Source organism: Papaver somniferum, chromosome 1 (assembly GCF_003573695.1).
Source record: "Papaver somniferum cultivar HN1 chromosome 1, ASM357369v1, whole genome shotgun sequence".
In the NCBI taxonomy this organism is placed as follows: Eukaryota; Viridiplantae; Streptophyta; class Magnoliopsida; order Ranunculales; family Papaveraceae; genus Papaver; species Papaver somniferum.
In genome coordinates this window covers 150,235,100-150,249,926 of record NC_039358.1, presented here as the reverse complement: position 1 = coordinate 150,249,926, position 14,827 = coordinate 150,235,100, and the positions used below count along the sequence as shown (strand labels likewise).

Here is a 14,827-nt window from a genome sequence, read left to right as displayed (position 1 = left end):
ATAAATGGAAGTTATTAAGAAAAATTAATCAAGGTTCTTATGCTCAATATAATAAATCGAACCCCTAAATTATAATATACAATCAAGTTCTAACCTTAATCAAAATGATTGAAGTAGTGAATTAAAACTCATAAGGAACAAAAATAAATCCTCAAATACTGATTAATAATCATTCATTAATCGTCCTCGATCTCGGGATTCTAGCACTTGCCTATTTATGTATGAATGCTTGAGTCTCATTGGATCCACACAAAATGTACTCACTTTGATGATATAATTGTAAACTAATCTACTGCATGGTTCAACACCTTAAGGCTTCAAAAGCTTTTTTTATAATATAAATAAATCCTAAGGTTTACTTGGAAGCCAAGTTTTGAAAACGTTTTTGAAAATTATCTTCTTAGCAAGTATAATCCTAACTTATTTCACAAGTATTCACTTGCTAACTTAGCCTATCTTTTCTTTTAATACGAAAGGAGGATCTTATTTCAGATAAAACACTACATAGTTCCTAATTCATCATCTATAGCTAAATCCATCCAAGAGGGCCTATTGCCACTTTACAATTCTTGAAATAGATAACGCATGTTTAGCTACAAAATCCGCAACATTGTTTGCATCTTTGTGAGAAAATTACAATTCCAGTTTTCAAACTTTTCTATTAAATAAAGAGAATTTTGGATAATGTTATTATTTAATCAATTCACCGCCAATTCCTTTCTATTTATCGCATTGACTACTATTTGGTTATATCCTTTTAACTGGATGTTTTGAAATCCTTTATATGCTGCCCAACTGATCGCCGCCAAAGCATCCTCTTTTTCAGGTCCTACCGCTGTATCAGGAGCACCTTTAGCTCCATTGGATGTACTTGCATCATTCCTAGCAATTAGTCTCAACCATGATTTGTTGTTAAATTTACAAAATGCAACATCAAAATTGATTTTAATCATATTTGCCATAGGTCTTTTCCAAACATGAGAGTGGGAATGGTTCACAATGCCTACTCTTTGGGGAATATATGCCTAGGCCTTGGTTAATGTGTAACAATTATGTCTTAAACTTAGAAAGAATTCTCAATAACATTCCAAAGATATGTGTTGTGAAAGAGCAAGTTTCTGAGTAGGTATAAAAACCAAAAACAATTGCTTCAAACCGTGCTCTTTTGAGCAATGGTTTAACTGAATACCTTAATTATGTAACTCATTATGTAATAACGCTTAATTAAGTATGGTTTTAAAACCAAGGTTATCCAAAACTTTTTGAAGGAATGTTATTCTAACCGTTCTTTTCCACAACACCTATGCATAATAGAATTGCATCGTGAATTATTTAACATAACATGCTTAATCCTTTTATCCCTATGATCTTAAGGTTTATCAGGATTTAGCAAGTATAAATCTAACCATTTTACTTTTAAAGGTGTAGTTCAAATCAAATACCTAGATAAGTTATTCTAGTAATTGGGTTCTTCTGATTTCGCTTTGTGAGTCTTGGACCTCTAATACTTCAATTTCCAATGCTTGTGGTCAATGACGAGGAACCTAGAACTACAAAGCCTAAACTCTGATGAAGAAGTAGACTTACAAAACGCAAAATTGTTTTGTCATTTAAATATAAACAATTTTTTTAACTTATATATCAACATATGTACGGTTTTCATTTAGCGGTGCGTTGGTGTTTTAAGTTCTAAGGGATTTTACCCTTTTTGTTCAAAGCAATTTTCTTGGATGAGTCAACATTAAGGATGACCCTAGCCCCTCACCTATATTTGACATGGTAAATGTTTTCTGTTAGAGCAAGTCTTATGGTAGAATCGAACATATTTCAAGCTTGGAAAAAAGTATGGAATATCAAATTTAATGGCTTCTAAGTTGGTTTCATCCACACTTTTTCCAAGCCATGTTCCATGGTTTCATGGAATGTTGCGTGGAATCCAAAAAATGGTAATCTAACTAGCATTAAACGCTATTCATAATAACGTTGAGCGCTATTCTGAATCGCGTAAGTCAAGAGCAGAAAAGCTATTCTTAATCTCAGTCATGCAAATATTTTAGTCAAATACCATTGACCAAGTCTAACGCTATTGTTTTTAGCGTTCAACGCTGTTTGGATGATCGTTTCTATGATCACATCATAAGATCTTGAGCTTCTATGATCAAATTCCATACGTTGAGTTGGTACGGAAGATGAAATTCTTCCACCATAAGACTTGATCTTACCACTTTTCACTATTTTATAATGCTATGTTTGATGACGTATAATTGATAATTCCATGGAATTAGTTATCTTTTTTCTTTTCTTTTTTTTTTAAATGTGAAAAATACTATAACCCCCTACTATATGGGTTCAACATATACAATCCCCACAAAATGGATCCTTCACTATTAACTCCATTCTTTCACATTTTGATACCACTAGGCCCAAAACTTCATATTTCAGGGCTTAATAATAAATCATAATTTCAATAATTCCAGAAAGGCCCTTTAGTATTTATACGTAATGAAACTAATAATTAGATTTCATTTTCATTTTCACTTTCTCTCTCTCTCTTTCTCTATCGTCTCTGCTCTGAAGAAAATTAGGCTTTTTAGATCAAACCGAAGAAAACGATTACGAAGAGTAAGAAAACGATTTTATCTCTATCAATCTCTGTTGATGACGTTTACGTATTTACAAACCGAAGAACAAAATCAATCATTCATTTTTAGTTTTCAGACTGGATCTCGGATCAGAGATGCAACAATTTTTCTAGGGTTTTCTTTCTTCTGTATCGGTTACAATTGAATCTCTGTATTTTTCAGTTGATTCGAAGATATCTCATGTATTGGTTGAATTATCCTAGTTTTCAATCGATTTGATTCAAATAGGTTTAAGAACTGATCATCAATCTACAAGTTCGAATCAATCAATTATTTCGAAGCTACTTCAGGTAAGGTTTTCAATTTGATTCAATAAGTTTGCCTCATTTAGTAGTTCTACTTTCTTAGTTTGATTAGGTTCTGATTTTTTTTTGTTGATTTTATTCAGATCGGAGTAGAACAACATGATTTTTCGTGAATCAACAGGTTTTTGAATCTAGGTACGTTTAGATTGTTGTTGTTTCTGTTGATGTTGTTTTAAGTTTGATTTGTTGATCATACTAGTTGAATACAATCAGATAAGAAGATATTCTTCATTCAATAAGAACACCGATCTCTCATAATTATAAAGGAGCCAGTTGTTGACTTGTTGTTGTTTTTATTTTTCTTATCGTGCCTACATATTTTGAGTTTGATTAATGAATCTATGATGGTGTTGGTGGTGGATATGCAGGTTCTGCTGGAGGATGAGAAGGTTGTGGTGGTAGAGGTGGTGGTATTGGAGAAGGTTTGGAGGAGGATTTGAAGTCAGTGGTAAGTATGCTAATTCCTGCTTTCTTATTTGACATAACTTGCTTTATTTTCAGCATTTTTTATGAATAGTTGTATTCAGTGTACAAATTTATAGTAATATGACATGTTATGTGTTGTTTCATTAATGCGTATGGGTAGTTTTAAACTTAGAAATTACTATGCAAGTGTATGAGTCTTGGAAGTGGTCATGTGATTGAGTTTCTCATTTTTGATGATGATGCACAACATGTGTAGCTTGCGTCTACACATCCAAATTTCATGTGTAACTTGTCTATACACATCCAATTAGCTTGTTTAACTTTCCTCTACACATCCATTATATATTTTGTTAGTTAGTTTCGATTTTGTTTGATTTGTTTGGTTCTCTGTTTTTGATCATCAATTGTTGTTGTTCAATTTGTTTGAACAGATCTGTAGCTGAAACAATTTCAAAACCAGATGAAATTGTGAATGAGAATCACAAATCAAAGAATTTTGTTATGTGATGATGCACAACAAATCAAAGAATAACGGAGATGATGGAAGATCAAAAGTCATTCGGTAAGTACTCAACACATACACTTAGAAATGGTTTTTGCTTCCCTTCTCATTGAGTCGTATCGTACCTGTATTTATAATTTCTCTAGCTCAGTATTCTCCATTGTTATATGTGCTCCTTAGTATGCTTACCTGATATTTTTTTCCTCTTTTAGGCTATTACTATGATCCTACATCAGGACTATACTGCTCGGCAAGTTCCGGAAAATGGTAAACACTAAGATACTCGACATCAATTGTCTGCTTTTGTGTATATTTAACTTTGAGTGTCTTATCATCTGTAATTAGTTATGTCACTATACGCTAATTTCTATAGAATTATAGGAAAATTCTGGAAACTTATGTTGGTAAAAACCTATCTTTTGATGAAATTTGTCACTTTTAATATCTATATGATTTCCATGTTATGTTATTTACTTGTTCAATTCTGGAATCATCTGATTGCAGCTTCATTAGTTATCTCGAACTATAATAATGGGATATAGTGAAACTCTAATTACTCAGGCCTTTGCTGATATGAAGTACCCATTTGGTGATTACAATCATGTGGCCTCAAATGCCAATATAATTATGCATGAAGCACCTATTACCTCAGCTAAAGATGGTGGAAAACTACAGATATTACCCAAGAAAACTTGTAAGTTGGAACAAATAATCACGACGCGAATAGAAATGTTCAACATGCATCTGGAGAGGCTGCTAGCGAGCAACCATTGGAGGATGATTATGATATATTTCTAATTTTATTTTCATTACCTGAGATTTACATTCTCTTAATAATCCTTTGTTCAGTCCCATAGCTTCGTGCAAGTACATTCTATTGGAAGTTGTTATCTAGATTTCTGCGAAACTTGTATGACATGAAATGAGAAAATATAACTATTACATTATAGGCATTAGACGAGGAAAAATTATATCATGTGGTTATAGTGAGGATACTGCTAGTTAATGATTTTATCATGTCTAGCGTTTCAGCAGTTTCCTAAGTCATCGCCAGTTACCTAACGTTTTTAGCAGTTTCTACTGCAGAAGAGTGACTGTGGAGCGTAGTCAAGTCCAGATCATTAGACTTCAATTCTTGGACCGAAACAATTAACTGAAGTGACGGAGAAGGTGGCAGAGGTATGTTTATTCTTACATTGCAACTCATATGTCATATACTCTAAAGTTACTAGTGTAACGATGCTAAGGAACTAATCGTGGAAGCAGTTGCTTGATACTGAAACCATAACAAAAAACTTTAGAGTATATGACGCATGGATTCTAATTCAGATGCATGTATAGCTGGAAGTTACACTATATATATGGATGTGTATCTGCAAGTTACACATGCTAATTGAATGTGTAGCTTATAGTTACATATGTGTTTTCATTGAATTGCTGGATACACATGTCATATATGGATGTGTAATTCTCAGTTACACTAGTCAGGTGCATGTGTAACTCCTAATTACACATGCTAAGGTAAGTTATCAACTGCATTTATGTGATCTTTTATACTATGACTGTTGTGGCTAAACAAACAAAAGCAATTGCGGGCACTTTCCTACCCCATCATGGAGACATCACTTCTAAAACACCCATGGTCTTATCTTCGTAGTTGACAACAATAATTGTGATTAATTATCTTCCAAGTGCTTGACAGAGATCTTGAAAGAGCTTGCCTGCACCTGTTCTACACAGCAACAACTTGTTTCCTGCCTGGGTTTAATCTCAACTTTTCTTTCTTTTGCTCATCTTTAAGTCATGTATCTTTAAGTTATATGGATGTGTAGATACTAGTTACACATGTTAATTGGATGTGTAACTGCTAGTTACACATGCTAATTATATGTTTCGTTGGTAGTTACACATGTTAATCGAATGTGTAACTGCTAGTTGCACATGCTATGTGGATCTACTGGTTTATATATACGTTATGCTTATTTTTGGTTGAATATATTGGTTTTGTGTTGTCTTGTGCAGGTAAACACATTAGGAAGTTGGTTAAATATGGATTCATCAGCTACAAACCAACCCAAATTCACTCTCAATCTCATGCACGAAGAATGACAAAAGCCAGATTGAGCGGTTTTCACTCTGGATATGGTACGTTATACATAAAAATTAACAGTTTTTTGCTTTTCAGTATTCATAGTGTGTATTTGCCTTCCCGCGTGCACTGAACCCTTAGTTAAACCTGTACTTATTGATTAACTTTGTCATCATTTCTCATAAGTATGTGATATGTCAATAAATCAGATTAAATTGGCTAACGATGATAAAACTCTATATCTTAGCGGATTTCAGTGAGATTTATCAATGATCTGAATATTACGTACATACACTGAAGCCTAAAATATGTTATTATTGACTATTTCTTGAAGTTACTTTAAATATTATCTCCTCCAAAATATTTAGTGGTTTTTGATAGAGTTTACTCTATATCTTATTTACTATTGTTTGTGTGAAAGGGTGCCTCACTGGCATTTATTAAAAATGAACACAAGTGTAATTACACAGGGTTGGTTGGTAGCCCAGCCATTAGCTGAGCTCCAACACCCTTTTGGATTGCAATGCCTAATCTATGAAATAAAAACCTGCTGGAGCCACAATCGGCATAAATGTTTGCAAGACAGTTCTTAAGTCATTTTAAAAAGGCCACAATGTCTTCACCTAACTCGCCTAATGTAGTAAAGGCAAGAACACCAAATCCATATCCATGAGATTCACAAGTAGCTAAGTACTTGTTGCGTTTACGAAGAACTGCTTTGGTGATGGCTTGAACTGGTACAAAAGAACGAATGTCGCTGGTGAATGGAGAGACAACCGTTACATCTAGGCATGTTTCCTTCCCGTTCTCCCGGTTGTAGACTAACAAGTCGGCAGGAAGCAAAGTGTTGTTCCCGGTAGAACTAATACCCAGAGATGCTTCTTTTGTAACAACGACCCTTGCTCTAAGACATATATCAACAAATACATCACGCGCAAGATTATGGCTAAACTTGAGTCCCACTTCGCTGACACAGTGTAATGCATGATCTCCATATATATCCATATCCCTGTTGCAGCTGGTACATCGGCTATTTTCGGCAAACAAGGGAATGCCAAGGCGATAGCTAAGCACTCAACGGAATTGTCTCGGACCAAGTGTTTGGTTAAGCCCACTTATTGGAATAGCGAGCAAGTAGTCCTGGGCATGTTTCACCTGATTTCTTTGCCACAAAACGCAGTCACGGACAGACATATGGAAAGTGGTGGGAAGCTGCTTCTTCACATAATTAAAATAGATTACCGCCAATGAATGCATGGACTTCATGGAAGAGGGGGCAGCATTATCAAAGATGAGCGAAGAAGGAGGGATACCACAAACCTCAGTAAAGGTCTGCAAGGCATGTTGGCAGGTAAAACTGGGTCCGTCTGGAGCAGCATTATTCAAAATAATGTGTTGGAATGACTGCGTTTGAAACTGAGAAGCCAAAAAGAAGTAATTGGATGTATCAGTCATGCTATAAATACCAAGTCCTCCGTCCCTGAGTGGTAGAGTTTCCAACCGGTATTGTAAAGGACCAAAGCCAGGCCCATCTGCTGTAATAAGTTGTCTGAGATATTGATATAGTTGGTCATCGAAGTGCGCTTTTGCTTGATCCAAAGCTAGGGGATTAGTAGTACGCATGGTGAAATCAGTTTAGACACACCAACACAATTGCGTAGCAAAAGCAGTTCGCACTGAGGATCTTTCAGCTTTTTGACGGAGGCCATAAGCTGTAATGTTTTGTCGACCCGCTGCATCACCAGATCTTTACAAAATTGCAGGTCGAGACTCACGGGACCGCCTAGCAACTTGACGCCCAGGGAAGGCCGACTGATGTTGGGAGGGAAGACACCAGGGTTGAGGCTTCTTAGATCCTCAGACGGCCAGAATAGTTCCGTTTTTCCGATGTTAAGATAAAGGCCTGTGCTGGGTCCTTCTGATTGGATAATGGTAAGTGCTTTCGAGACTTCCAACTTGTCCCCAATGACTGTGTCGTCGTCTAGATACCAGGCTTACAGGTCAAGTCTGCAATGTGACGCTATTTTCTTCACGATCGGATGGAGTGTAAGTGCAAAAAGTAAGGGACCGAGAGGATCCCCTTGTTGCACCCCTTGAGAAGATGAAAGGACAACATCGTTGTAGTATAATTTGGTTGGCCGAGCATAGCAGAATTTGACCCAGTATGATATGGCAGGGCATTGTGTCCTGACTTCCTTAATCAATGCCATTCTATCTACCATGTTGAAAGCTTGGAGAAGTCGATCAAGAGCATAGAAGTATCGCTCATATGGCCTTTCAGCTCCATAATTCTGTTAACGGAGTGGAGGATGCTTTCACCACCGCATGGCACGCCTACGCCGAACTGGAAGTCACCGAGGTAAGCAGCCATTTCTTTCCCTACACTGGTAGCAGCCAACTTGGACACAAGCCTCCTCCAAATGGTGCCTACTGCGATGGGTCGTATGCCACCATTTGGTTTCTGGAGTGGTGTGAGTGGAGCACTCGCAATGTATTCTCCAAGCATGGGAGGACAGCGGCCTGCTAGCCAGAGGTTGACAACTTTAGTCATTGAAGTTAATAGCTCATCTGCCACTGCATTTGCTGCTCCACTCATAGCGTCGAGAAGGTGTTGCGCCCTCAAGCCATCTCTTCCGCAGGATGTGCATTTGGGGAAGCTTTTTATGGTTTTAAGTACTGCAGTTGTATTCACATAAATAACATTACAAGTGACAGCATCAGTAGGGATGGAAGGAGGGGGAGTTGACGGGTGTTTATCCATCAGTTCAGCAGCGGTAACCTCATTACAAGGGTCTATGCCATTAGAGGAAAGGATTCTAACAACAGCAGTGTAACGACCATATGACATCTTTTTTCTGCAAGCTTCCAGATTTGTCGTTTCCTGTGACTTCTTTTTTTGTGGTTTGCACACCCTTCTACGGACTGGTTGTTCTTGCAACTTCTTAATAAGAGCAAGGCACCCATTGGGTTCTTTCCATTCAATCAAGGCTTGGTTAACTGATGCAATCTGAAGTTTTTTCTTGTTGTCAGATCTTTCTTCCGAAGAATTCTTTGGACTATAAGGATTAAGTGTGCAGATGGGCAGAAGTAAAAGTTTAACCCAAGAGGTTTTTTGTGTTGTTTATGTGGTTTGTAATAGAGTTTTCCTATACAATATAACCCCTAAAAAATAATAGCGTTGGGACCAGCAAAATTTATCAATTTATCGCGATATTAAATAATCGTATAAATTAGTAATTATTAAATTATATATTAATTAGTTTATCAAAATATTTTTTAATTCTTAATAAAAAATAATCAACAAAATGAATCAATACACCTTATTCCATTGCTAATTTTTTCGTCATTGTAAGATTTGTTCAATGGATGACACCGTATCAAAGAATCCAAGTGAAGCATTAAATAATAAAGGAACTAGAGAATTGCAAAATTCAATCAATAGATTGAATTATCACAGTGGAATGGATGTTGAATTTATTTTAAACTGACCACAAAAGGACATTATTTCAGATTTGTTGACTGACGAAGAAATAATTGAGAGTGTCATTGGAAAAGACGAAAGTGATGATGTGGAAGTCGAAGATGAAACTGTAGTTGCAGACCCACCTGCCAGTAAAGAAGCTATCAAAGCTGCAAAGATATTGAATAGGTTTTTATTGCATCAGGAAACGACAACACCAAAAACTCTTCTAATGTTAAGAAAAATCCAAGATGAAATTCAATGTGACATCAAATTTTAAGAAAAACCTAGTCACTGTTGAATCATTCTTTACCAAATTAGTATAAACGTAAAACTAAATTTATATAAATTAGAGATTTATTAATTTATATATTCGAAGAAACCTATAGAAAGCTAAAAAAAATTATTATTTTATAAATTTAGCGAATAATTTAGCACGTTGGTCCCGACTCGGGACTGGAAAAATTTATTAATTTATCGCGGATTAAATTATAGGGGTTATACTGTATGTGAAATTTTATATAGCTAACACAGGATACGTGCCAAGTATACAAGTCATAATACTGATGTGTAACTACGGCTTACACATGTCATATGCATGTGTAACTTCCTATTACACATGCGTATGACATATGTAACTGCGATATATCATGTGTAACTGCCGATTACATGTAGTACAGTTTGCTTGTGTATGAACTTTTTCCAGGTTTTTTTAGCTGTTTTTACTTCTTTTAACTGCTTTATCATTCAAAATGTTCTTTTACATTTATTTCATGATATTAATTGATATTTTCTACACAAACCATAGATCTTTTTAGTAGCTTCGTCTAATACAGTGCACTATGACATTATTTTTTGATTATTGATCTGTACTGAACCACTTTGAAACAACAATTTCTTTAAGATGATAGAATGTGATCTCGTGTAGGTGGTCCAGCTGTTAGTAGATCGAGATGTTTGAGATTATCAGATGAAAGCACTTCTGAAGCTCATGATGTACACAGATTGCGTGGACACTGCTTATCCCTGGATGGAGCACAAGCTAGATCAAAATGGTACTACAATCTAATGTATGATGAGTTTTGTTCATTACAATTTACTTAGATTATCCTCCAATTGAAGTATAATCAGTTTGATGTTATTATCTACTGGTTTTCGTGTTGTTTTGTGCCGGAAAAAGCATTAGATTGTTGGTCAAAGATGGATCATTCGTAAACCAACTCTCAAAAAGTATAACTTCTAGCTACACTAGTCAGATGCATGTGAAACTGAATATACATTTTTGTATGTACTGTTCATTTTAATCTTATAAATACTGATTGCTTATTGTTATATTTCAGGTTTCAGATAACTTCATAAAAGCTAATTGCTTAAATGTGGTAATGGTCTCGCTGGAATTGGAGTTGACGCTGAATACACAAATCAGATGCATGTGTAACTCTCAATTACACTAGATAGATGCATATGTAACTCTCAATTACAGTAGACAGATACGTGTGTAACTTCTAGTTACACATGATAAGAAATTATTGTAAATGAATATTAAAGTAATACATGTATTTTTAATAATTTTGGATGTAGTTTTAAATTTTATTTAATTAGGGACTCGACAATATATGTAAGGATATGAATGTCTTTAATAATTCGAGACCTACATTTAAACTTCTTTTAATTAAGGGCCTCATATTATGGGTAACCCATGGATGGGGCTTAGCCTAAAAATCCCTTTTCAAATTCCATGGAATTAGTTATCTTTCCATAAAAATAGATTTTTGTTATAGGGAAAGTTGTTTTGTTTAGGGGGAAAGCTAAAATTATTTGACTATGGTATATGTTATTTGACTTAGGGTCATTCAAGGGAAAGAGTAAAAAAAATGTCTTTCTCCTTATCAAAATACTGAATTTACCATTTTGTCTTCAACTTTTTTCTTCTTCTTTTTGATCGGTCTTAACCTAATCTTACATTGGAGCTAATATAGAACAGGCATGATTAACCCCAAATCATTTTCATGATTGAATATTATCATTTTCTGTCCAAAAAGTTTTCACAAAAAATAACATGAATAGTAGTGATGAGGATGAATAACGAATACCTAGGATGAATGATGCCAATTGGAGCGATACTGGTAAAGGAGAACAATGAAGTCTTGTACACAGAACAGCGAAACAGTAATCTCTTTTCGTTTCTATCTCAATTGCTTCCTTGGATGGTGATGAGGATGAATAACCCAAAACAACGAACTCTTGTACACAAATCAAAATAGTAATCTCTTTTCGTCTCTATCTCAATTGCTTCCTTGGATGGTGATGAGGATGAATAGCCCAATCTTTAAACTTTAATATCTAATTTAGTGGTAGATATTGGTAATCTAACATGTCGGACAAAAATTCACTTATGGAAATCTGTGAGACATTTGATCAAACACCCATCGTGCTTGCACAGAAAAATTCACATCCATATGAACGAAATTCCAAAAACCAAAAACTAAATTTTCGTGCAAACCCAATGTCCAGTATACGTTTCTTTCACTTTAAGCGTAATGATTCTCTACTCGGCTGCTACGGTCTGTTAGGATATGGGTTTGATCGGAGGGTAAACCGGTAATACGAGATAATTTCTAAAAGTCAATTATAATAAATGCTTCCCCCTGGAGTCCTCAAAATCAGAAATGAAACCAATCTTTGTTGATAAAAACAGTACTAAACTGTGGCGCCGGAGGAAGATACAAGGGACCGGAACTAGGAATGAAGATGAAGTAGGACGTGGCAGCAATTGGTTGGTGGAAAATATTAATCATCCCACTGGTCACATGTCAAATCAAGGGGTCAGACAGTCAACAACGGATACAGAAATACCGAGTCTTAATTCGCCACCTATCCCGGTCAATGTCGTACAGGTACATGATAATCACTTTAATTCAATTTTGAATTCGTTACCAAAGAGAATGAGGCAAGAAAACTTGTGACTGAGCCCAGTATTTCAGCAGTGAATGGGATTGGGCCTTCTTTTATGGGCCAGCAGCAAGATTTTATTTTAAGTGAAGAAAATGAAGACAGTGGTTCCATTTCAGCACCACCCGGGTTTGGGACTGGTGGTCATGTTTCTAGCTCCATTTCCATGGACTACACATCTCTGAGAACTCTAAAGAAGAAATTAAAGTCTAAACAATCCAAAGAAGCCTCTCTTATCTCTGAATCTCTAAATGGGGAGGTATCAAGCAAGAAAAACGAAAATAAAGAGATGGTAAAGGGGTCTGATACCACTATGGGCAGTTGCGGCGAGAATGGAGATAACAAAGTGCATGAAGAGAATTTTGATGAGGGTGAAGATGCGGCGTCGCAAACAAGTAATAGTAAGAAAAGAGCACGGCTTGGTAATAATGACGTTATAGAGATGGCACAAGGTTTACAAGAGAAATTCAATGTGCTCTTCGGAAAAATCAAAGAGTCTGGCAGTTATTCAGGAATTGAATTCACAAAAAAGGAGATCAATTTTGTGTCAAATACATTGTTTTCTCATGCAAATGCCTTTAGAGACGAGATTGTCCCGGGATATAGAGTTGGAATTTAATGGATCGCGATCTTGGTCTTTGTTCTCTTTGGGTTGCCATAGTTCTAAATGTTTAGTATAGTATCTTGGAATGTGAATGGTCTGGGAGACCCGGATAAACGCTTCAAGTTAAAAGGGCTTGTGAAACGATGGAAGCCTACTATTCTTATGATCCAAGAAACGAAGATCAAGGCTTGTACGGATGCTATTGTGCGTCAATGTTGGGGCACAACTCCATGTAAGTGGATTGCTTTAAACTCTTACGGAATATAGGGCGGAATTTTTTTGATATGGAATTCCCATATGATTGAAGTTGATGATTTTCTTGAAGGTATTTTTACTATAAGTATATCTTATCGTAGCTTGGAGGATAATTTTCGTTGGGTCCTTATTGGTGTTTATGGTCCTTGTCATGTGAATGAGAAAAAAACATTTCGTACGGAGCTAGCTACTTCGCATGGATATTGGAATGGAATTCCTTTGTGTTTCGGTGGAGACTTCAACGAGATAAGATATATGGTAGAGAGAAGAGGTTGTCGTAGAGCATCAAATTCAATGAAATTATTCAATGACCTATGTAATGAACTTGATCTTGTGGAATTACCTCTTTCCGGTGCGAAGTTTACTTGGAGTAGGCCACCTAACAAGAAGAGCAAGATTGATCGTTTTCTTTTCACTCCGGATTGGGAAGATCATTTTCCAAATATTATCTTCAAGCGCCTCGCAAGACCTTTTTCGGACCATTTTCCTATTGAGTTATGCTCATCGAATCCGGATTGGGGTGCTTTCCCTTTTCGATTTCAGTTGGCTTGGCTCGAAGGTACTAACATAATCCCTTTAATGAAAAAATGGTGGGAATCTTTCTCTTTTGTAGGTACGGCGGGTGATTGTTTTGCAAAGAAATTAAATGCTTTGAAGGAGAAATTGAAGGTATGGAATAAAGATGTCTTTGGGAGCATTGATAGGGCTATCGATGCGGCACTTACCAAGGTGAAAGAGTTGGACGATCTAGATGATGATAGGGGTCTTACCGAAGTTGAAGAGGACATGCTTGTGACGGCTAAAGTGGAGTTTGAGATGGCTCATCGTCGTCAATTCATAATGTTAAGACAAAAGTCAAGAATTGGATATTTTAGGGATGGTGACCGCAACAACAAACATTTTCATCGAGTAGTGAAGGGACATAGAGCCTTTAACAACATCAACAACCTTCGCATCAATGGTCGATGGACCGACAACAAAGAAGAAATCAAGAAGGGTATTCGAGATCATTTTGAGTTAGCTTTTAAAGAAATTTCTAACAACCGTCCAAGAATCAAGAATATGTGCTTAAGACGTATTGATGAGAATGCAAGTGTGTGGATGGAGAGGGCTTTTAGTAAAGTTCTTTATTGTTCCGGGTCAAGAATGCAATTAAAGATTTGGGAGTTGATCGTTCTCCGGGTCCGGATGGATATCCTATGAAGTTCTTTATTGTTTGTTGGTATTTTTTAAAAGAAGATTTGATGAAGGTTTTCAAAGAATTTCATGACCACAATGTTCTTCATTCGTCTTTGAAAAACAACTTTATTGCGCTTATACCTAAGAAAGCGGGTGTAGAAGAAGTAAAAGATTTTCGGCCTATTAGCCTTATTGGGAGTGTCTACAAAATCATCTCAAAGGTATTAGCGGAGCGTTTAAAGGTATATCTTCCTACTCTCATCTCAACATCTCAATCTAGTTTTATTAAAGGAAGGAAAATTTCTGATGGAGTATTGATAGCAAACGAATGTGTGGATTCTAGACTTCGCAAAAAATTACCGGGGTTGGTTTGCAAGCTCGATTTTGAAAAGGCATTTGATAATGTGAATTTG

General features: G+C 36.0%; 1 protein-coding gene and 1 non-coding gene across 2 annotated transcripts; both read left to right on the top strand.

The window, feature by feature from the left end:
• Window positions 1-6,180: 6,180 nt before the first annotated feature.
• On the top strand, window positions 6,181-6,267 carry LOC113342150. The gene has a single exon (XR_003356435.1). It is a non-coding gene; the product is annotated as a small nucleolar RNA R11/Z151 (small nucleolar RNA).
• A 6,856-nt stretch (window positions 6,268-13,123) lies between these two features.
• Window positions 13,124-14,438, top strand: LOC113352226. Its single transcript, XM_026596074.1, has 2 exons — window positions 13,124-13,212; window positions 13,337-14,438. The coding sequence occupies exons 1-2, from the start codon at window positions 13,124-13,126 to the stop codon at window positions 14,436-14,438; spliced, it is 1,191 nt and encodes a 396-aa protein (XP_026451859.1).
• Window positions 14,439-14,827: the final 389 nt, after the last annotated feature.